At 42.5% G+C, this 25,117-nt stretch overlaps 1 protein-coding gene across 6 annotated transcripts in view; it reads right to left on the bottom strand.

Moving 5' to 3' along the window:
* Nucleotides 1-25,117, bottom strand: part of RUNX2 (RUNX family transcription factor 2) — a 215,683-nt gene that overhangs the window by 54,930 nt on the left and 135,636 nt on the right. For 3 of the 6 annotated variants that reach the window (XM_042032804.1, XM_042032805.1, XM_042032800.1), the window contains exon 7: nucleotides 7,964-12,849. The exons of the other annotated variants lie outside the window; for them this stretch is intronic. In XM_042032804.1, coding sequence (XP_041888738.1) covers nucleotides 12,371-12,849 — 479 coding nt within the window. In that variant the 3' untranslated portion in view covers nucleotides 7,964-12,370. Of the gene's footprint in view, nucleotides 1-7,963; nucleotides 12,850-25,117 lie in introns of those variants that run through there. 6 annotated transcript variants of the gene reach the window in all.

Below are 25,117 nucleotides of genomic sequence, written 5' to 3'. Positions count from 1 at the left end.
GAGCTATGAGGAGTCATCAGGTGAGAAAGTCAAAAGCCATGGCATTCAAGGCTCTGCTTCTCACTGCTACCTTTGCCTCAAACATCCAGATGGCTTTTATGGCTACAAAAGGAAAACCAGCAGGATTCAATTCTACCATTTATTACCTGAAGCAAGTCATTCTTTTGTATATCCTGCTAATAATGTTTTTTAAACCTTTACTATGAACCTAAAGAGGGCAAAGTAGATTGCACATCTACAGCAGCTGTGGCAGAAAAAAGAAATTCTCAAACTGCAACCCTCCTTTTCCTTTTAATTTGGATTGGTATTGACCTGCTAAGGAGAAATATGTTTACTGACAAAGAATAGGCCTTCTCTGGAAAAATGGCATCACAGCCTTTCAATTCTTTGAAATTTTCCTCATCACAAATATTAACAAATGAGTACATATTTTATGAAGAAATACTGATTTCTTAACAACCGCGGTAAAGCAGCCAAAAACCCTTGGAAGAAAAGCAGTAACTGCATTTTAAGCTATAAAAAAAGAAACCAAATAAACCAGGAACTGCAGGATTCATGGCAAGATCAGCTCCCTTGTTCCATACATACTTTTACCCATTTCTGATACTATTTCCTATTGAATAATATTGACTCAACAAGGCGGCAAATACAGAGGAAAAATCATATTCATACTCACATTCATATCCCATATTTTCCCCAGTGCCTATCTAAAGCATTACACAACTTTTATTAAGTACCCACCCGTTCTGGACCCTTGAGAAGAGAGTGAGTTTAAGAAAACACTCTCAGAAGTGAACTCCTTCTCATTCTGGGAGACAGCTGTAAACTTGGTTACCCCCTTTCTCGTATTGCACGTGGATGTGGGTGTGTTTCTGAGTTTCACATCTTCCGTCTCTGAGGTTTGTTTTCTTATTTGCAGTTGTTGTGGCAAAGAAACACTAAAGAAATGACTTTGACACTTCATTTGCAAGGCCTGAGTTCTGAGGCCGTTCTCATCTTTAGCACCAAACCTTTGCAAATTCAGTATTATCCTTGCCTCTGTTGGGTGCACCTTTTCACGTGTCTCCAGGACCAAGGGTCACCAGCCAGACTGCTACAATTTTGCCTGATTTTGGTCCCCAACCCCATTGTGGGGCTGAAAGGATGCAAGAGAATGGGAGAAGCCCTGCAGGTACCAGTGATGAGGTCAGTTATACAGCTGGGGAAGGGATGGATCCCTTCACGCAGCTCCTTTGGGATTATAATTAAAATACTTTAACATGGCAGTAACTGAAATGCCAAAGAGCCAATAGTGACATTAAGTCTGGCAGCAACTTCAGCAAATCTACACTTCCTCAAAGTACAAACTGGATCAGATTTTAGCTTTGCTTTTTGACTGAGTGAAATCTAAGATCTGCACATTGACCCTATGTGTTCAACACCTTCTTGGGGAGCTGGAAGAGAGGGTGCCTTCAGGGCCCTACTACTTTCAATGTAAAGCCAGGATCTGAGCATGGTGATTTGCATCTGAGATGACTTTTTTATGGTGTGCATTAATTTATTCATCTTCACCAGGGTTTCACCCCTCAGCCGCACAGCAATGGATGCAAGTCCCCAGTAACCCCACCCGTACAGCCTTGGGGAGGTGTCATCTCCTGCACACCAAGGTCAGTTCAAGTACCAGTGGTTTGTGTTTTCCTGTCTCTTGGTTGCCACACTGCAGATGACCTAAATTATCTCTCTCTATTTTAAATTTTCTCCAGATGGTGAGACATGATACAGGCAGGTGTCTCTAAGCAGGAGAACATGCCCTCACCCATGAGTGGAGGATCCTTTTTCCATCCTTCACCACAGGTGCTGCTGACATAGCATCGGCACTAGGTCTGTCCCTCTGTGCCACACACACCTGGCTTTGTAAATCCACAATAATCAGGTGATGCTGCAGTACATGAACACATTATCTGTTAGTATTTTCTGGCATGGAGGAGCTCATGAGCTGCTCCAGGGCAGATGCCCACAATAAAATGCCAGTCTTGACATGACCATTGCCAGAATAATATACTTTATAAACAAAAGCAGTGCACAGAAAAAATAAAAATGTCCCTGTGCCCTGTAAAATGGAACAATCAAAATGAGTTCCTGGTTGGAAACCTATGAAAGTAGCAGCTGGGGGGATCCTCTTGGTCAGGCAGATACAAGGAGGTTTAAAACAGCACGTACCAAACCTTCCCTCGTTGGCAAGGAAAGGGGTTGCACAAGTTCTTCATAAACATCTTTATCTGCAGTCATTAGGCAGCAATCCTAAACATTGAATGTGTTCTTCCCATCGTTTCACAATAGGTTTTTTTCTAGTTTCTAGGAACTGTTTTCAAAGACTGACACTCAGAAACTGAGAAAAATGTGTGGCCATGATACATAGTCAATTCTTTTTCTTGGGCATTGCCCAATTGCAGAAATACAAAATATCATGTCACTGTGTACTCTACTTTTCTCTAACACTTTTTATCCAGTACCTGTAAGCACATTACAAACATGAGTGATTTTACTATGATTTCAAAGATCCCTGCCCAGAAGGAAAAACAGTTTCTGTGCTGAACATAAGGAAATGAGGATTGAATGAGCAGCGTGAGGAAGGGCACAGGTATCTTCCTTAATGCCCAATACAATGCCTTGTGAAACCCCATTCCCATCTTTATCTAGTACTTTGAATTGATGTCTTCCAGGGAAATAAAAAATACTGAGAACAAAAACAGGGCAGAGGAGAAAGTACAAAAAAAGATGGAACAAAAATGGCATTTTAAACCACTGGCCCCAACTCAGCATGGAACTATTTTCTATTGCAAGGAGCAAGTCAAACAAATTCCTCGTTGAATTGGTATTTTCTATAGCTCCCCAAAAGCTGTGACTTTTGCAGCTCTTTAAAACAGAGGGTGAGATCCCTGCCATCACTGCTCCAAATCCCCGGACAGTGCAGGAATTGCTGCTCCACACATGGCAACCGAGCAGCAAAGGGACAGAAGCACAGGCTGGATTTTAAGTCCCGACTTTAAGATCCAGCTGCCAAGTGGCGTTGCAAAGACAGACCTCTGGAGATTTCTCATAATTTTTTTGGCTTATTTTCCTGGTGTGTTCATCTTAACAGCAATCAGCTGTTTTCCTCACTTTTACAGTATTTGCAGAAGAGACTTTAGCATCTGGCCTGGCTATTATTAAAAGATCAGAGCATCCTGCTGTTTTAGAAGAACATCACTGCTGGTAATAAATGGACAAAGATCCTTTGCATCCAGGTTTGTTGAGATCTGTCTGGATTATTTGGGCTTTTTATCCCTTCTGCTGCAGCCTGTCCTTCCTATTTCCTCACGTTTGCCAACCAGCCTCACACATCCTGGAGCAGGGATAAAAACTGTGTTTGCCTGGAAGAAGCTGTCTCAGAGGGTTTGGACGTAGCAGCATCATTTTCAGCTACCAAGGACTTCTTTGGAAATCAAAAAGTAAACAAGCTGTGAGGGGTTGAGCAGCTGCCCTAGTGTTCATGCTTTGATTTTATATTTAATAGTGCCCTAAAGTCACAGCCTGGAGTAATAATCACAGCACCTTTCAGCACCTAAGGGGGCTCTCAGAGAGCTGGAGAGGGACTTTGGGCAAGAGCATGGAGTGACAGGACAAGGGGGAATGGCTTCACACTGCCAGAGGGTGGGGTTAGATGGGATATTAAGAACAGATTCCTTGCTGTGGAACAAGATGATCTTTAAGGTCTCTTCCAACCTGAACCATTCTGTGATTCTATGAATACACCTGAAGGGGAAAGGAGAGGTCGCTAAGCACTGGAGCCCTACAGATGTGCAACAAGATTTTAAACCTTTATTGCACCTTGTGTGCCCAAAGTCAGAGGCAGGGACAAACCAAAACCCTAATGCAGATGGTGGGGAAAAAGTCACCAACTGCACTTTGGAAGGTTGGAGGTAGACATCAGGAGAAGCTTGGAGATAGAATGCTCCACTAAAGCCCTGGCTTTATCTCCATGTTTAGAAGATACCAAGACTTGCTGGGCACAGCCCTGCTGAGAGGACCTGGTGGCTGCGGTCCTGCATCGAGCCTCTCTTGAACCAGGAGACCAACGGAGTCTCCTTCACTTCACTCAGCCAGCACTTCAGTGACCCTTCATTGATTACACCCACACTTATGGGTAGGAAAATGCTGCGTCCAAAACCACAGGACTATTAATAGAGGGACTTCAGCTGATCTCTCCTGGCGTAATCACCATCTGAATTTGGCCTCGTGGCAAACATTAATCACTGGCAAGTTGCTGTGGTGTATCAATGTTAACATGGGTTGTTTGCTTTTCTCTAAGTGTTGGGACATCCCACAAGACCCAGCTGCTCATCCCGAGCGAGCTGCCGGGAGGGAGCAGCCAAGGGCTGCCTCCACGGATTGCAGAGATCTCTGCTTTTCTTCCTGCCCCACCACAAATCCTGAGTAAATCTGTTGAGGCAGCACAACTTGGGCCTTAGCTCCACATTGTTATTTGACCAGATCAGCAGTCCAGAAACTGGGTCATTTTTTCTAAACATGTGGTTTAGAAATGTGCTGTTTCAAAGGACACTATCCAATGGTGTGAGACCAAACACTGGATTTGTAGTAAAAAAAGCTAAACAACAACAACAGCAACAACCAAAGTTCAAAGTTCTCTGTAAACATGGAGCCCATAGGATACCCCGAGAAGGTAGGGAAATAACAAATTCCCTGATCTATATTTAGGGAAACTGAGGCATTAAAAGAGGAGTCCGAAGCTGTCTGGAGAATCACGGATGATGCTGAAATTTCTCAGCTACAGAAGTAAAACTAATTTGTCTCATATTTAGAAGTTCTTACAAATACACCTATAGGGATTTTTTAAACTCCCACACAACTGGAGTAGGGAAATTCATGTCTGCTTGCTATATAGGTAATGCAGTCAACATTCGAAATGCAGGTTGCATCTACACTAAGTAATATATGCAATAAATGTGCACAGGAGTAGCAGGGCAGGCCTGAGAACTTCAATTTTAAATTGTGTTGTACTTCCCAAGTTATTTGTTTGCACTGCATCAGATCACCAGAAGCTTTTGGAAGTTTGGGCTTTGCTCTCTTTCTATCACGTGGTCTTATCTGCTACTGGCACCAACAGTTTCGTATTCCCAGAGGCGTAAATGCTGAGAGTCCCCCCTCCAAAGCCATACAATTATCACAGAGTCCTCATGGGAACATCTCCACACATCCCAGACTGACATTACACTAGTAGATCTAAAGGGAAAAGATAATCACAGAAGGCCTGAGCTAAATATTTAATTTCTTGCTTTAAGCTTGTGCTAAAACTTTTCTTCAAGGTGTTGAGTAGAAATGCTCAATGTGCTCCCAGAATTTTATCTGTCACAGTTGTTCCCATCACCTGTCCAAGGATTATGGATTTCTAACAGATTGGTTTATAATTTTTAACCCATCCAACAAATGTTTCTGGTGAATAACGCTTTTGGGCTGTCCTCTGCAAGTATTCATCTGAGTGGTGAGTGCCTGAGCTGGACACCCTCACTGCACCCTTACCCAATACATGATCTACTGTGACCCCCCACATGCTGCAGAACATTGGTCATCTGTTAGAGATTTCCCAGAGGAAGAATTTCACCCCAAAACATTAGTACATTTCCTCCTAATCATGCAGAAGGTAACTAGGCAGTTCATGTCAATCCTTGAATATATAACTGAGGCTATTTCCTTCTTTTCCCCAATAAACAGCTTGATGAATGTTTTATTTGGTGTCAGAACAGGGCTTGGTGCTAAACCATAAAGTCAGACCCTGCTGCTTCTCACCCCCACCTCTCCCAAAGAGCTTGTTTTAGGCACAAAAAAGGCTGATTTAGGCCTGTGGCTGCTCTGAGCCTTTCCAGTGCTGCTCACAGCCACAGGAAATTAAAAAGTTAAAACCGAGGCCAGCAGGGAGAGGCAGTGTAGGACTGCATGGGACCAGCAAGCCCAGACTCCAGTGATCCAGAGTTGATGTTCAACCCTCACAAACCAAACCCAAGAAGCTATTTATTGACACCGAAAGATGGGGAAAACAACAGTCACCACCCCTTGCAGGAAACATATCTAACTGTAGTCTCCTAAAGTAGTTTGAGTTTTATCTACCCCCACCACTCCACGTCTCTGTACAGGGCTGTCCTCCATGTTCACCACTGGTGGTCACTTTGCCTCCAGAGTGGTTGATTTTTTTGCTAAGGTGAAAGAGTTGCCTTCTTAAGCTGCAGGGTAAATGAATCAAAAAATCAAAAAAAAACATCCCCCGAATGAAGTTCAGTGGGAACTACTGTACTGAATCAGAGGGATGGTTTAGCTGTATCAGCCCTTGTGCTGACCATGTCTGCTGTAGATATCCCAGAGAAATGTGCAGAAACCAATAAAAATTGATCTTTAAGGTCTCTTTCAACCCAAACCATTCTATGATTACATGAAAAGAGAGATCACTGTGACCCCTCAAGAACCTGCCTATGTATGAATTTAATCTCGTCCAACCTCTTTATTCAGATTTCATTTAGCTGAATATGTGTTCTCCATACATTCACACAAGCAGTTTTTATCTCAGACAACATCCTGTAGCAGGCAGCTCCCAGCCTGCCTCACAAGGCCATGGGATAATTTGGAAAGGATAATGGGAGGCCTCCAGATAAACCTCCTGCTCAAGCAGCCTCAACTTGGAGATCAGATCAGGTTGTTCCATGCTTTACCAGTTGGGTCCTGTAAATCTTCCGGAACAGAAGTGCCACAATCTCCCATGGCCCCTGTTCCAGCACTTCACCATATAAAATGGAGAAAATTTTTTTATTTCCATTGATGAGAATATGGATTAAGTGACCCTAAAAGCAAGACTATAATGAGGGTGCCTCTGGGCTCTGAGTAGCTGAGACAGGTTAATCTGTGTGCCAGAGGGCAGCAGAAATTCTTAGCACTAATGCTTGTAGCATGAGTCCCCCACAAAACAATTTCTATAGTAACTACACCACAGAGCATTGGTTGGTTTGCTTGGTTCCTCACTGTTGGATCAAGCTTCCCTACAATCAGGACTCAGATTTTGAGCTGGAATGAAAGACCCCTCAAGCTTTAACCACCACACAAGAAATGTGTAGATCCATGATAAAGCCAACAAGATCTCACAAAATCAGTATCAGTGACATTTAAACTTCAGAGCCAAAGGTTTCTCAAAACAATCAGAACCTCACACCTCTCTGTGCTACTATTTCACAGACTCAAGAAATAGCTAAAAAGGATAAGAACTTACTATGAAACCAGGCACAAGCTTGCAAACAACCCCTGTCCTCTCCTCCTGCAGACAGCCTTGGGTGAACTTAACCTCACCTTCATTAGCTGCATCTCCTCCTACACCTGACACTAAGCTGGAGGAAAAAGCAAAGACTGACTCCCTCAGTCCCCTCCCAATCCATATATCTTTTGCTGTTTGAAAACTATTCTCGCCTCAGGCCATGCAAATCACAAGATTATCTGTAACTGCATTCCTCAGGTCTGACCAGGAAGAGGTGGGGATAGTTCAACCCCCATCATGAAAAAGCATCATAAATCCCAATCCCTCCCTCCCAATTTAGAAATCTATCCAAGTTTTCCCTGGGAATGTCCCAGCTAAAGCCAGTTGTTTGGTTCCTGAATTAACGAAATAGCAAGATGAACAGAGCAGTTTGCACACTAAGAAACACAGGTTTCAATAATTTGCAGACTCAGGAAAAGAAGTGACATTTGAGATCGGATTTAAAAGGTGTCTTTCACCACCCAACGGCCTGGAAACTTGCTTTTTATATTTAGTTGAAAACTCAAGTGTTGCAGAAATTGATGCGTAAGCCACAGATGGGCCAGTCCCATGTCCTACCATGTGCTCGCTTTACCCTGCCTGGTGCCAAGAGGAGACAAGGAAGAAAAAGAAGCATAGAAGAACATTAACAAAAAAAAAAAGCCATTTTATTGAAAATGAAATTAAAACTTCAAATTAATATTACAATCATGAGAAAATGCCAAACAATTCAATTTACAGTTGCAACATACAATACAAATAGTCCCTTTGAAGTTGAAGTAAACTCATCCACAATCATCGTCTGTGGCATAAAGCAGAGTGTGTTTGTACAATATGTGCATGAAAAGCAAATCTTGGGTGACAGCATTTGAAAAAATAAAAAATTAAAGCTTGTATTTACACAAAATGCTACAAATATTTTGTTCCAGCGGAAATTCAAGATTGGTAAAGCATATTTAACAATAAAAAAAAAATTGGAATGTCACTCATATTACCTAAAGTTACTGTAAAAGTATGGTCTTGGCTGATATACTTAAAAGTACTGCATTAAAAAAAAAGCAAAGAGTTATCTGTAAACATGGAAGTAAACAAACATCTAAAAAAAGTTCTCAGAAAATGTTAAACTGAAATGCATTCTATTTAAAAACAACAAGAAATTCAGGGGGGCAGAGAATGGGGCTTCTTTGAGCTCATGGCTGATCCAGGTTCAATTATTGCTTTTGCTCATGGCTTGTTGCTGCTGCAGCCCAGCACAGGGCTGAGCCTTGCTTTGCTCAGGGTGAAAGTGCAAAATTCTCCCCTCTCCAGATGGTACTTGTGGAAACTGGCAAATCTTTGCTCAGGGGACTTCTGGCAACAAAGGTTCAATGCTAAGAAAGATGCAGCAGCTGGGCTTTTAAAGGAATTGATAAACACCACGTGAGTGATGCTGTCGGATAAAAAATTTGCTTTACTCTTCTGTCCCAACCCACTGCACCTGATCTGGTTACCCTTAGGAGGAGGGAGAGGAGGATTTAATCCTCCATTCAGCAAAAGGGACATTGTGCCTGTTGTGCTGGAAGTAAGTCTTTGGTAGGATAAGAGAGCTGGAAGGTAAAAAAGGCTATTTTTTTCTTTAAATCTATGACCAGTGCCGAAGATTGCCACTGCCCGAAGGGAAGGGCTGTCGTACCTTTGAGAAAATTCCATTCTGCAATGCCAAGCACCTCACAAAAGCTCAGATAAATTGATATGATTCACTACATAGCACCGGTTGGGTCTGACTATCTGATTCAAGAGTATTTCCAAGTGAACTCAAAAGCATTTTCTGAAAGCTTTGATGAGCCTCTCTGCCTCAGCCTGTACGACTCCCTCCATGACCAGCCTGATGTACTGGGACAGATTTTCTGAAGGCACCAGGAGGGTTCAGGAGCATGGGGGTCTACTGAAAGTCAAGGGGCTGGTGCTCCTCTGTCCACAGGTACTTAGAAATCCTTTCCTCCTTATCTCAAGCAGGCAGAGCCAGGTCAGACGAGGGCATGGATTGACTGGATCAGGCACGTGCGCCTCGACTGGGCGGAGAAAACATTTTCAACGTTTGTCCCTAAAGGTCCAGTTGAAAAACCATGGGGACACAAACAGAGCCCTGTTTTGGTATTGGGCAAAACAAAAGTCTGGTCTGTGCTGGATTTATCCAGAAACAAAACCCAAGTGCTTGAATTTTACAACAAAGTCTAAAGGAAAAGAAAAAAGAAAATCTGGGTTGCTGCCTGCAGCCACTCTTAACAACATTTCAACACAAAAGCACCCTAAAAATTACTTAATATGCATACAGTAAACCTTAAAAAGCCCTTCTCAGCAATAACAAATAATGTACAAATATAGTACCTTTTATTAAATAGGAAACAGCTTGCACTGGCAGTACATCTCTTTTTCTCTTGCTTACTAAACAAAAAACAAAACTGAAATGTGTAACCAGACACTGGCTTTTTAAGTGCTGCTGAGACTAACAAACATTACTTTACAGTTACAAATAAATGGACAGTGGTATGCTTCAAGCTACCACAAACCAACAATAAATAGAATCAATTACAGCTTCCATCTTTGAAGGAAAACTAAGTATTAGAAGAAAAACAAAGTGTCTTACTTATACTTTAAGCATACTTGGTATACAACCTTTAGAAGGCTAAGACTTTATTAATTTATTATTTTTAAGAGCACGTCATCACGCAGATTGGAGAGATGTACCATGCTAATGGCAGCTCGTTTAACAGCTTCGCTGTTAACGAGCAGTGAGGGTGGTGTCCGGCTCTGTGTGGCTGTGCCCAACACTGATTTACTGCCATGCTTGGAGGTAGCCAAAGATCACCCAAGGAGCAGCTTGGAGGAGGCTGCAGACAGTGGTGACTGAGGGAATGAAAGGAAGGAGCTTTGGCCAAGCCCACAGGCACGTGCTGAACATCCCACTAAGCCAGGCTTAACACCTGCCTGGGGAGAGCATGGGGAGGATGGCTCAGCTCCCACCACATCCAGCAGATGCTATGTTACCTCCCTGCTTGCCATGGCAGCCCTGGGCTGGGCAAAACTGGGGCCTCTCTGGGGGGTAGTTTGGCCACAGACAGGTTGGGGTTTGTGTGCAACCTGCTCTCCTTGTATCACACCTGGGAGCCGCTGGGTGGCTTTGAAGGTGAGTTTATGTCTTCAGCGTGGGCAGAGGTGAGTTTTGCAGCCCTTGCGCTTGTTTCTCTAACACAGCAACAGCCACATCAGCTTTAGAGCCACCACCGCATCCACATGGCTCCCGCATTTAATGCTAATGGGTGGTGACTCGCTACCAGGCAGTTTCTGTCTCAAGTTTGAAACCTTTTAATTCCACCAAGTGGGCTGAAATTGCAAGGGGAGGGGAAAATGTTTCACCATTTCTCCCTTAATCCCATTTCTGAGATATTTAACACGTCATCATTTGCAAAATATGGGCTTTGAAATGGTTTTGATTTTTCTTTGGGAAAAAAAAAAAACCCTGTCGACATCCAAATTATGCTGTCAAAATAGACTATTTTAAAAATGAATCTTTTCAAATTTTGAAGTTCTGAGAAAAATCCTTGGAGAAGAAGAAATTAGGGGAAGGGTGGAAAGTATTTCATCCTTCCTACCATTTTTCCAGTGTCTCCACAACTACTGATTAAAAGGCAAGACTGTGTTGAAGGCAACCAGACAGCTAATAAAAATATTTTAAACACAATATTTCCTTCATAAGTTATATAAAAAGATCCTACATCCAAAATCATTTGATGTGGATGCATTTGGGTTGGGTTTGTTGTTTTTAAGTCACATTGTAAACTGGTTCACACTGGAACTGCTTTTCAGAGTTCAGGGTAAAGGTCTGAGGTTTACACTATTGCAGAAATGTAAAAAGTAAAAAAAAAAAAAAAAAACAAAAAACACTTTTAGAGACCGAAGTCAATATATCATTACATTAAGAAACGTTTAAAGGGTCCAGATGTCATTAAATAATTATAAATATTCTTTTAAAGTTATATGATGATTCATGTTAGCAAGCAACCTCAAATTTTACACATTTATAATTTAAAAAAAAATAAAAAAAGAACATAGCCGAACACAAATACTATGTATACCATTTTGGCTCTAGTAATATATATTGCCATTCTCATATTTTGCATAAGTAATAACATTTTGTTTTTTTGTTTTTCAAGGTTTTGGTTGTTATTTTTGGTTTTTGGCTAATTGAAGGCAAAACGAACGGATACAAAAGCAAAAAGAAAACCCCGGGGTTGGCTCACCTAACTTGAAAACTCATTCTCTTTAAGAACCCAAAAACAAACCAAAAAAGCAATGAACACAGAGAAATTCCAACCATTATCCGCAGCAAGGCTCGGACAGAATATTTTGGGACAGCTGTTTTCATCTGAATGGATCATAGCAAAATGGAAGCAACTTGCTCTTTGTTTTCCTTTTTATGTGCGCCAATACAAACCAGGTGAATTGCACTACAGGTGTGGAGAGGGTCCCATACGTTGTATGATTGCAACTGTATCTGGAGTTCATGGTTAGTTTTGGTTTTCTATTAAAATAAAAGGGAATGCAGCCTTTGCCTTGCATCACCATGTTTCTCCTGATAGCCGGGGAGTCCGTTCTCTCCTCGTTGGCAAAAGTACTCACTAGTTATTACAAAACTCTAGGAAAAAAAAAAAGAAGGAAGGAAAGAATTCCAAAAAAAAAAAAGAGGGGGTGATTTCTGTGTGTGTGTGTGTGTGTGTATGTGTGTGTGTGTAGAAAGTACATTTTAAATATAAAACAAGGTAAAATGGTTCCAAGGGGAAAAAAAAAGAAAATATGTGCTTTGATTCACATAATCTGAAACATGGGTTGTGGTGTGTTGGTAACTCTTGTGTTATTTATGGCCATTATCATCCCATCTACACAGTCGCACATATTGGTAAAATCTGGTGTTTTTAAAAAAAATAAAACAAAAACCAGGCACTTCGTAGTTAGTCGACCGTTTGGTGGTTTGGTTTTTTTTTTTGGCTTGCGGAGGTTGGGCCGGCTACGGAAGAAATCTCAGTACGGCCTCCAAACAGACTCATCCATCCTGCCACTAGAATTCAAGACGGTTGGGGAGCTGCTGTGGCTGCCATCCGCCTCCACCCCGTCACTCTGGGTGGGCAAGTTAGGGTTTAGCAGCGTGCTGCCGTTGGACGTGGTGGTGCACGGCGGGAGCATCCTGGAAGGGGAGCGGTCCCCTCCCGGCACCATGGGGAACTGGTATGATCCTGATGAAGTGCCATAGTAGAGATATGGAGTGCTGCTGGTCTGGAAAGGTCCACTTTGGTTTTGGGAAGAGCCGGGGTAGGGTGGTGGTAGGTAGGTGTGGTAGTGAGTGGTTGCGGACATACCCAGTGACATGCCTGAGGTGACTGGCGGTGTATAGGTAAAGGTGGCTGGATAGTGCATTCGTGGGTTGGAGAAGCGGCTCTCAGTGAGGGATGAAATGCTTGTGAACTGCCTGGGATCTGAAAATGGGCCCAGCTCTGAAGCACCTAAAAAATTATAACAAAAGACGGGGGAAAACAATTCTGTAAATACCATTTTTTGTATCACGTGACGATAGAATTTTATTTTTCTAAGATAACCCACTTCTTTTGGCCCCCAAGAGAACAGCAGATCATATCAAGCAATACATTGCAAGGAACAGTGTTATACATCTATCTTTTAGAAGCGCTGGGCCAAACTCATCCCTGGTCTAACTCCACTGATGCCAATGGAGGGAGCAGCATTGCCAACCTGAAGTGTTCAAAGGTCATGAGTCAGGTTAGGAAAAAAAAAAACCTCAAAAATCAAGAGATTGAAAAAGAGCCAAAAAAACAAAGGGGAAAAAAGACGTCTAAAATCAAGAGAGTAAAAAAGAGCCAAAAAAAGAAAGGTGGACTTGGAGTTGATTTGCCTTCCAGTTTCAGAGTTTTGAGGGTTGTGTGTCTCTGTTTTTTTTCTAGAGCCTCTTGAGAAACTCAGGACTGGTTGCACATGAAAGCTGAGATTCCCACCTCAGCACAGACTGTCAGGAGCTGGGATTTCCAGAAAAGCAGAAATCTCTGTGCAACTTGTAATAAATCTCCAAGAGCTGGCAACATCGAGTTAACTGCACCACTGACACCAGGGGAGTTACACTGGGGGAGACTAAGACCCACTTCTTGCTTTAAATCAATTTATTTAGGTGAGAATCCACTCAGCTGATTCCTTTGGCTAAAAAACACTGTTTGCTCATCCGAAGGACGGACAAGGCCATTGAGCTGATAGCAAAGATGCAGATTTTACTCTTCAGAGCAGTCGATGGAAAATTACAAGCCCAACACTCTTTTGGCCATTGAAAAAGAATTTGTTTTCATATGTAGTCTCTGCAGTCTGGTTGAAAAAAAAAAGACCACACAGTTTATGGCTACTGTGAACGTCTGGATGGTAACGCTATGAATTGGAGTCTAACGCAAAACAGGGATGGGTAAACTCATTTTGCCTAATTTCTAATCCCACATCAAACACCCAAAGCTTTGGAGCAGAACTGGAAAGCAAACCTTAGCTTGGTGATGTGCTTAGGAGACTGTGGGATGGACAGGAGCAGAAGACAAAGATGGTGAAATCTTGTACTGAGAGCCAGAAGAGTGGAAAACAAAGAGGGTGTGGGAAAAGGACAGGGGAAAAGAGGGAAAGCCTAATGAAGAAGTACAGAGTAGGAGGAGGCAAACGCGATGGCCAGTATGCATCAGACACATATACAGATATTTATAGAGAGCTGGAAAGAGCAAGGTATAAATAAAAGGGGGAAATTATGAAATCAAATGGACCCTCCCTGCACTTCCCAGCTGACACTCCTACAGCTTTACAGCCCTTCAGATCCAAGGGTTCACTCACCTCTTTGTCAGTCTGCTGAACCTGACTTTAGGGAAAATACGGCATCTTCTAGATGCCAAACTGACGTGCTAAACACTGAAACACTCTGTGTATCCTCAGTTTAAGACGAAGCAATGATTTTCCTTGCAGACAGGCTTCAGATCTGACCTGCTGACATTGCTGTGTAAAAGGAAGGTCTCTCCAGCCCTTCTGTTCCTTGTCCACTCTGCTATAAGCAACAGACTCAACAGCCCCTGCCACCTTGTGTGGCACATTTTGGGATTTAGATCACTATTCTCGCTTGTTCTCCCAGGTCAGTGAACTCATGCCTACAATGATATCTAAAAGCAGCAGCAGGGCAAAGCTCAGGCACAGTTTGGGTTCAGGCTGGAGGACCTGGGCCACACCCAGTCAAGCCTCCAAATCAGCCTGAAACCTAGGGGTTATAATACTCCATCTCTACCAATATTGAGCACAGAGCTTTAAGTGGGCAATAAAAGCCCATTCTAAACTCTGATGACAATGTGATTACTATTGTCTTTATCTGGGACTGAATCAGTGACCTACAGGTGAATGGGTCTGTCTCCATCATCAACCCCTCCAACGGCAGCACCCTGGAATGTAATATAACTTGTACCTTTACAGCAAACACTCTACTGCTTAATGCAACTTCTTTCATTCCCAACTGCAAACAATAGCCAGAGGCAATACCACCCAGATTCAAAGCTGTAATTTTGGAACACTATCCTTTATATTGTGAACAGGTCTGATATATATCTGGAAATATAAGGTTAGAACATAATTTCCCCAGCTGCTCAAAATACTGACTTTCAATCTGCTACTGCTTATTCTCTTTTTTTTTTTTTTTATTTATTGTTATTGCAACTCTCCCAGCATGAACAGAGTTGCTCTTAGTTTACCCTGATAGAAGCTAAACAAGACTTTTACAATCAAAGGTGGAATTGATGTCAGCGTAAGGGTGTAGAAGAATATCGGTATTTTCAGTTTCTTTGCAACCAATATTTTTTCCTTAATACAAAGCTCTCCACACAGTTTTACATATTAAAAGCCAATCTCCCTTTCAGAGCTAGATCCAAATATTATCTGCATGGGTGCTGCCAAGAGATCATGTCTGTGTGGAATGACTGGGAATATGCACACCACACATAGGCAACTCAAATGTGGGGCTGCAGATCTCCTTATGTACCCTAGTAAATCCACACTCATTTGTTTTTGCTGTTGCTTGTAAAGCACAATCCTATTTACCCAAAGGCCAAACAACCATAACCCTGTCTTATCTCACTCATGGCTGTGCCTGCACAGCTCCTGCACACTCACTTCTTCAACTCCCCTTTTGCCCAAGTGCCTTTTGCTGACTCCATAACTCCCTGCACACGGCTGTGATTTGTTCCCAGCCTTATTGGATCTCCATTGTGTAAAAATATTTTTAAAGATCAGAAAAAGTTCTCTGAGATGCCTGTTCTAAAGTCTCATTTCTAAGGGAAACGTACTAAAAAGTCAGCTCTAAACCTCAGCTTCTTGCCACCCTCAATGCTGTTCAATCTTGCTGATGCATTTTCACCCTCCTCCTCCTCCTTTCTCTGTGCTACCTCCTTATGTTAAGGTTGATTTTGGTTCTAACTTGGAAATCCCAGATGCCTGTTCATTTATACATGTTTAGCTCTGTGCTGGGCTGGGAAGATAAATAGTCCTACCAGGTATGGCACCCATCTTGTATATCTAGCAGTGCACAAACAGTGATGTGGATCAGCAATATAGCAACATGACAGTGCAAGTATACAATTCATTATATAATAATTATAATATTATAATAATTTATTTATTCCTCTCCCCAGGAGGATTAAAAAATTATGCTAATTTTTCCTCTGTCAGAGCAAGAAAACCATTTGCATCTGTGAATTCCCACTCTCGCGATAGCTTGCACTAAATGGGTGAAGCACAGACCCTCTGCCCTATGTTGTGGCCACCACATTGCAAGACAACACTTGTATAAAGAGAAGAGATTTTATTTTGTGCCACCAGAAAGAGAGACATGCCAAAGAGCACAGTAAGTGGTCTTCTCCCATGTAGTCTCATCAGCTGACTGGGCTTAACAATAACAAATAAAATTTTAAAAGGTGTATTTTTGAAAAAAACCAAAACACTTTACATCTGAATGAGTCCAGGTTAAACTATTTTTAAATTTTCCAGGTAGATTCCTCCCTAACATAGCCCAGCACTCCAGTTTTCTGAGACCTATATGTTTAGAACAGAAAAGTGGTCGTGTTAATATGCCAATATATATGCTAACATCCCAGATTCAAGAATACTGCTCCAGTGTGTTTCATATTTAGAATAAGAACAATTAAAATTCCATGTGGTTTCACTTATTTTGATGCAGAAGCCTCATTAAAAACCCTAGATCTGGGCATTTGCCAGCAGCCAGCTCAAATAATTTTGCATTTGTGCTTAAAACCCAATTTTACCTGTTGCAGCTTTGCAGCTCTACCATTTACAGCTGCTTGTGTGCCATGATCATTTCTCTTTTGCAGTTTACAGATGCCAGCTAGTGCCAATTAATGCTCAGGTCTCAATCAATAAGCTGTGCTTGTGGTTTGCAGAAAATCAGGCAACAAATTTCTGTCAGGTTTACAGCACTTTGGCCAATTGTTCCCAATTATTAAAGATCATAATGTACTGTGGACAGATTAACTCCTTGTAGGTACAGCCAGCTGACATCTACTTTAAAGAGTTACAGGATATTTTTTATAGCTTAAAAATATTGCAATTTGTTTCGTTATTTAATGCTATAACATTAACAAAAAAAGTCCCCTTGGCTTATTGCATATGTTTCATAGGGAAATTTCTAGCCCATCAAGTCAATGCAGAATTGTTTGATGCATGAAACCAGAGTGATGCTGTATTCACTGAACAGTCTGTCTCAAGGAAATTCAGCAACTTAAATTTATTTACCAGTAGCTAAATGATTCCCTTGTGTTTTGGGGAACTTCAGTGTTAAGACATTTGCTGTAGTCGAAACTAGATTTGGTGGGGTTTTGTTCAACAGTTCAATTCAGGCTGGGACATTGTACTAATTGACCTATTAAAATTGTTTTTTCCTTTCCCAACATCTATGTCTCTGAATTATAAGTGCAGCCTGGATTACTTACAGCTGATAATATCGCCTTGGATGAAACATGCCACACACTTCACATGATGAGATGATTTCAGTCTCTTACAGCTTTGCCAAACTTTAAACGTTCTGGCTCAAATTGTCCATGCTGGGCATCTGTCTCAGGCTAAATTTTGATTCATGCATTTATTTGTTTTTAAAATTTCAGCTGAAATTCTTCTGCTGGGAAAAATATATTGTTTTACCAATCTTAAACTCTGAGGAGCCTTCCTTTGAAAAGCTGTACCAGTTCCATGCTTTGAAGTAAGGACTTGAACTTTGGAATAGGAGTGGTTTTTGTGTGAGAGATGTTGCCATGAAAATCCAGCCAAATATGAACAAATCATAAGCACTCTGACTAAAAATGGGCAGAAGAGTCTGTGGCCCTACAAAGACACTTGTCTAGAGACTAGAATGAAATCCAGGAGTCACAAATCCTAGCATTTTTTGTGCAAGCATTGCTGAAACACAGGGACATTGCCACCTGTCCCCAAGCCAGCCTAAAAAAGGATCAGTCCATCGATGGCTCCATTCTTTGGGATGGCAGAGCCTGAGCGAAAGGAGACCATGTGGGTGTTCATATAATATTGCAAAGTAAAATTTGGGAACATGGGGTTATTTGGGGTTTGATATTTTTAGAAATCTGAGAAACTATAAACACAACCAGAGGCAAACAAGGGGATATTATTAAGGTTACCATGTGAAGAGTGAGAAACTTTGGAAACACCAGCATTCAAGTTATTTCTCCAAATGCACTATGACAAAGCATTCAGCTACACAAGATGCTATTCCTTTCTTATTAACCTGCCCAAGCTGGCCACCTCAGGAGATATATCCGAGTTGAGAATAGAGAAGACCATTGTCTGTACATCCCCCAGATCCACTGCTCCAAGAAATCAGAAGGGGTGAAGTGAGCAAGGCGAGAGACACCTAATTATTTTATATGGATTTTATATGTATTTGTGCCACATGGCTCCTACATGACTCAATTGAAATGTCTCCAAATCCCATTTTCACTCCCCTCATTTTCTGTGTGCAGCAAAGATGTTGGCTTCTGATTTGCACGTGTGCTAAGTACTCCCAGCTGCAGCTGAAGACAATGGGATCACAGGTCTGAACATAAGGCTACAGACAGAACAGAAATTGTGCTGTAGGTGACACAGAGACGGTGCACTGAACGACACGAGACCTTAGGGTCAGTCTCATTTCTCTTTCTAAAGTGGATCCTTTTTTTTTTGGGATATTGCACTGCAGTGAACTGTACACAAATGCTATGGCAGAAATATTAGAGCAAAGCCAAGCAAGAAATTAAGGATTCCTTCTTCAGAGCAGCACTTAATGCTCTGCAATAAGCAAGGCCTGAGGAAATGCAAAGAACAAGAAGCAAAATATTGAAGAGCTGCTCATTAAGTTAGCACTGTCCATCCTGTGCACTGAATGAGACAGGAATCCCGTGGGAAAAGTATCATGTGATCCTGTAATTAAAATTTGTAATATAATGCATAAGCAGAATGAGGCTGATTTAAAGTTGCACAGGCAATGTTAGTACTGAGATTTTCTAATTTCTGAGCTCCTGGTTTCGCCAGTCTTAAGGATTCTTTGCAGTGTGTTTTAATGGGGGGGTGATTATTTTCTAGCTGGATCTCTTTGGGTTTTCCCCCAGCATCCTTCTGTATCAGGGGGACAGTGTTACTTAGCTCTTCATTTTGTTAAATTCTTGTTCCCTGTGTCTGCTAATAAGTGTTTATTGAATCACACACAGCATGATCTTTCTGCTTTCTTCCAGGCAAGCCTTTGGCTGTCCAAAGCTGCTGTTCCACCTTCCCTCTGTATGCCACTGTAGAATGGAGCCTGGGACAGCAATTCCTAGGGATCCCAAAACACCTCCTCCTGTATCTAATCCTCACTGTAGATATTAAGTCCTGATCCCACAACCTGCGCTGGTGCTGGCGCTCAGCTTCGGGCCGGACCTCAGGGACATTCCTCCCACACATCTAGCAGTGAGTGTCTACGTGCTGGGAGGGCCACGCAGCACCACAGAAATAATGCACTGGGTTTCTCCCTCTCTGGTTTACTTTCCGGATGAGCATGTGTCATCTGGATGTTTGGAACAATTTATCATAGATAATGGTATGTTTTGAAATGGTCTTTTCCCTCCCTTTAGTTCAGAAGAAAAGAAAAAGTAAAAAAGCATTTGACATTATTTTTTTTTCTCAATCCCCCCCCCCGCCCCAGCTCACCCCAAGAAGGTCTCCTGGCAAACAATAGCTGCAAAAAAGGCGTGAACTGGTGCCCCCTCCTCTTTTCTTCACCTCAACAAGGTGTTAACTTCAAGGCCTAGCTGGGACCATTTAAACTGCAACATTATTAAGCACAGCAGTCTCACAAAAGTCAGAGGGAGGAAGGAACACTTTAACCCTTTCAGAGCCTTACACACAACAGGCAAGACCATAATTCCAGTGCATCCCTTCTCACAGTCCCTCAGAACCCCAGTTCACACGATAAACTGCACACTGGTGCCTCCTGGTATTTAGGTAACAGGTCTTTGGCACCTAAAATACCACGGATTAATTTGCAGATAGATGTTTTCACTGAATTTATGGCACTGCACCTAAGCCCTTTGCTGGGAGAAACACCCCATAAATAACATAGTTAGCAGTGACCATTAAAGTAACAGTCGTGCAAATAAAGGAGAGCATTTCTCAAGCAGAGATATTATATTGCTTAACAGCAAAATTGGGGTCTCTTTGCATTTCTTCAGCCCGGGCTTTGTCATTACCTGTCCTGCTCCCTCAATCGGACTTTTCTGCTGCATTAAGCTGCTTTCTTTCTAAGGCACTGAGGTCTTGCTGGGTGACATTACACGCTGAAACACAAGTGGCTGCTCACCGCACCCCCAGAGACAGCTCATCTAAAATTTAGGGAATATCAACAGGTAGAAAAATGTAGCAACCAACCCCTCCTAGATGGACTGTTGGGAACAGAAATGAAGCTGTGGAAGCTTCAGCCATCACAGTCTCATTTATAGACGTTGCCTCACTTATACAGGATTCATAATCTTTCCTAATGAGAACCACAGGAGGGGGACAAATGGTCACATTACAGAAATAGGTCCTGGGCTGGTGGTTATGACCTGCCACCCGTGGATGCCTGTTGACCTGGTGTGATGGGGAGCCTCTGAACTTCTCAGCCTTTGCTATCTTATCGCAGTGACTCCAGTCTGGAGCTGTCATGGGTGATAGGGGTGGAAAGGAACTGGCAGTGTATCAAAAGCCCCCTGCTTGTTTAAAGTCTCAGGCCATCTACGAGCTACATGGGAACCAAAAAGTAAATAAAGTTTCCTGGAAATAAGTCCAGGAGCTCTGCAACACCACATGGCACAAATACACACACGGGAGCGCAGTGCTCTCCCTTCACTTTTCCCCAACTTTTCCTGCTTGAATTTTAGCTGTCACTGCTTTTCGCCAGCCGAAAGGCATCAGCAGGAACACTTGAGGCTTTTCTTGGAGAGCAACCTCAGACTTTTGTATACAGCAAGGGGGTGAAACCGCAGGGCTGCGGAGCAGGCACGGTGATGGTGAGCAGAGGGGCAGGAATCCTGAATAAATCCAGTGAATGGGAAGATAATATACATCATGGCTCACAGGCTACTTTATTCCTTCTTTTGCTTTTTTTTCTTCTTTTCAGAAAAATGTGCCTTAACTGTCCAGTATAAATATTTGTTTCCAATGTTGTCATGAATTGTACTTTTCCACTGCATGCTACTAACTCAGAAATACCATCTGATCCTCAAGCAGACACAAAGGAACTATGTTTTGCAGGGACAGGGAAGGGGGGAAGCCCTTGGCATTGCTCTGTTATTTCACCCTTTAAACCCTTCCTTTTCCCTCCCCATCCAAATTCTCCTTTTGCATTTCATTCAGCTAATGGACATCTCTCCCGAGGACAGAGGATTCCTTGCTGGTTCTTGATTGAGAGTTTTTAAGAAGCCGGGAAGGAAGATATTCTTTGAAACTGGATCTACTGTAGGATGGGAGCCAGCACACAGGACACCGTGTCTTTCAGAGAGGGCCACACACAGTGCCACTCCAGTCATATGACTTCTCTGTCACATCCTGAAGCCATTTCCAGCTCGTGTGCGAGTTTGTACTCCCATTTAGAAAAGGATGGGATATATTGGGAACACACATATGGAAACACTTTCAGGGAATCAGTTTCCATGAAATCCATAATAAGCCAAGTGGCTTCAGATGTGGCAGTGTGCCTCAGATTAGCCAAAAAAAAAAAAAAAAAAAAAAAAAAAAAAAAAAAAAAGGGAAAAAAAAAGAGAGGGGAAAAAGAAGGAAAATTCTACCCTTTCAGTCCTTGTTTCAGTTTCAAGGGAGAAAAAAAAGAAAAAAAAGAAAATTAAAACCAACTAATGACTTATGGCTACCAAAACAGAGGGTCACAAAATAATACAAGAGCACTCCTCCTCCCCCAACTAAGGACACTGCTATCAGCATTCCTGCAGCTCCCAGAAAGCTCTTCTGGCATCTGCCAAGCTCACATGGGATCGGCAGAGCCATGGCCCTGCCTGTGCCAGCCTGTGTGGGTTGGGCAGGTGCCCACTGTCTGGTAACCTGTGCGAGCAATTTTTTCCTTCCCTTACAAATTTTCCTTCCTTTCCTTTCCTTTCCTTCCTGCTCTTCCAAAAACTGCAACTTGGTGCTAAACTGTCCATTTAGTAAATCTCCCAGAAAATGCTGGATTCAGGAGGGGATGGGGTTGGCTGTACCCAGGCCATACTAAAAGCAGGGTCTATGGTGGGATGGTGTATTTGGTTTGCCAGGCGGTGGATATCACCTGCCTGCTGTGCTTGGAACTAGAGCTCAGGAGCAACTCCCAGGTGCCCTCACTGATGGGTACCAAAGATCAGGAACAATCCTGAACAGCACAGAAAAGGACTGGAGGCCACCTCAGTGCCAGGCAGGAGGGAAGAACCCAGCTCATCTGAGCTACTGTGGTGCTGGAATAATCTTTGCATGGCTGAGGAAGTGGGAAGAAGTACGGATCAAGTGGCAGGAGTTCAAATGGGAACTGGAGAGATGCTATGTGCATCTCTGCGACAGCTACCTGCCTTTTTATCACGCGAAAATAACCAGGAATTTGGCTGCTAATTGGGGCTGTATCCTACAAACCCTACTTTTCCTGACAAACAAATGACTCCACAAATTGTCCCTCTGTTTCCAATAGGGTTATTTGTGGTAGGAGGGACCACCCAACATGAGAGGATCAGGCCCTCCACTCCCTCACTCTGCCGCTTGCTTCAACCTTCCACAGCCAAATCTGAGCACAAAAAAAGACCCACGAACTGCAAAGGCTTTTCCTCACTGCTGCTGGAAAAGCCCTGGACTAGAACGGCTGTGGAAAGGTCTCGTGTGCTATTAATACGATGCTCCTCCTGGCTTCCGCTGCCGAAATGGGGATTTGCCATTTCTTTCTCAGGCTGGCTCTTTCCACTCAAGCCCCGGCACAGTAACTAACTGAAAACTTCTGCATCAAGGAGAAGGTCTCTTTTAAAGTTTGGCTTGGCTTTGCTTTCAAAGGGTTGTCTGTATATTTTAGAATATGTAGAACTTGCCTTTGATTTAAACCTCGCTCTTAACAATAGACAAGAGACTATTTCTCTACTGAGCGATTTAAACAAAAACAAACATATTTTGGTTACTCGGCCTTGTTCTCAAAACACTCTGTTTTCTTTTTTTCCCAGAGAAAAATCAAACCCTACAAATCGTTGCACTTCTGGCCAAAAAAACTTAAATTCACAAATGTAGATAATCCATTTTTTTTTCCCTGAACAATATTGTACACAGAGAAAGAAGAGCACCTCCCCCGCCCCCAGACATCCATAAAACATGAAACCCCCTCATCTAAACAATTAAAACCATACTTTTCTCCTCCAAAATAATGTCTCCCTTCAAAGAACATTTTCAGCCTTGGTCCCTGTCCACAAGCAGGGCCATGATGTTGATTTTTAATCCTCCCCGGCACGAAGTCCCGTGTCCCCAGAGGGTAAACAGCCGCACCTCGTCCTGCGGAGGCAGCGGAAAGCGCTGCTTGTGTTCGGAGCCGGGGCTGTGCAGGAGCAGCCGCTCCGACGGGATGAGGGCACTTGGCCCATGGAACTTCTGACTACTGGAGAAAGAAGAGGGGAGATACCAGGGTGGCATTTCCATCTTAGGTTAAGGATTTTAGCAGCAGGCGCAACAATGCTGTTGGAGTGAAAGCAGCGGAAAATAACTCACCCAGCGATGGCCAGAGTTTTTTCCCTTACAGTGAGAACACGTTTCCCCCAAGTAACACAAACAATAGTAACATTGGGCCCTGTGATAAAATGGTCAAACATGTCAGCGTGACTCAAGACCCGCTGTCCAAGGAAATTTGAGGAGGCTCGGGGTGAGAGGGAGCCCTGTGGGGAGAGCCATGGGTGAACACCAAGCCAAATTCTGCTCCCATGTCATGGGGCAGAGTGAGAACAGCTCGGGGATGTCACAACCCTTGGCCTGGCAGGAGTGAAGCTGTGGCTCTCAAGCCACAGAGCAGGACTTGCCACCATCACTGTGAGCTTCAGGAAGATGGAGGAAAACCTTGCACAGAACTGCTGGGTTGTTTTCACTGGAGCTCCTGCTCTCATAGCTAAGAGTCAAAAATACTGAGTGGTGTAAAGACCTACAGAGGTTTTCAGTGCATGGATTTAGGCTCTCAGTGCCTGTTTATATATCAAGCTGCCACAAAATTCAGAACACAGCTAAACATAGCTGTAAAGCAGGGCTAGAGGCACTGTGTCCCTTCTTATATTCACTTTAGCAACTTACAATTTTCAATCTAATTTAATAAAAGCTGTGTAAATCCCTCTGTATATTTTTTTTCATTACTTTCAGACCTAACCTGAGCTTCCTACTAAGTTAAGGCAAACTACTGTAAGCAAAGTTTCAATCCATTATAAGATGGTCTACACAGCATCCCCATTCATCAGCTGAGCTAAAGCTTAAACCAGCCCAACTCTGAACACCTCTAAATAAATGCTTCTTCTCCATGGTGTAAAGTCTGAATATGGGTTTTATCCTCCCAGGAAGGTGGTGATGAGAAAAAGAAACAGACTTGAGTCTGTAACAGCTCACATCATAAACATACTCGAGGCTGTTTGATGTACAGCCTCTTAGGTTATACCACCAGCATCTCTTTAGACCATCAACAGAGATTTATCTCAGATATAGTATCTTGGAGTTTAAGTTCAGATTATCAGTAGTAATTAGAAATAGAAAGCCCACTTAACCATTAAAGCTGTTACAAGGGAAAATGTGATACAATGCTTTCTGGCTTTTGCTATTGATTTATTTTGTGAATCTGGGCAAATAATTTGATTTTTCCTGTGTAAATTGGCTTACTATACAATGGATATTTCAATACTTTGTGTTAGCCAAGTGACAAAAGTTAGTAGTACAGTTTAGAAAATACTGTGAAATCCTTTGTTGGAAAATGTTGTAAAGTTACAGACATTAAAGGTACAACCCAACAGACATTTTTTATAAGCTATTCAATGGGTGAAGACACAGAAAAAGTGGAAGTCAGACAAAGACTTGAAATAAATTTTCAGATGTGATCCCAATTTCTGAGATAAAAAAGATTCATATGAAGTCAGCCTGAATTATCACCTTCAGTTGTCTTCATCTGCTTGAGAAAGCAGCAGCAGAATTGCTTTAAACCAA

This window comes from Corvus kubaryi, unplaced genomic scaffold, assembly GCF_017639235.1.
Source record: "Corvus kubaryi isolate FWS band 111438036 unplaced genomic scaffold, C.kubaryi_AGA036_p1.0 37354, whole genome shotgun sequence".
Lineage (NCBI taxonomy): Eukaryota > Metazoa > Chordata > Aves > Passeriformes > Corvidae > Corvus > Corvus kubaryi.
Note: the sequence above shows the minus strand (reverse complement) of the source record. Positions and strands in the feature narration are given on the sequence as shown.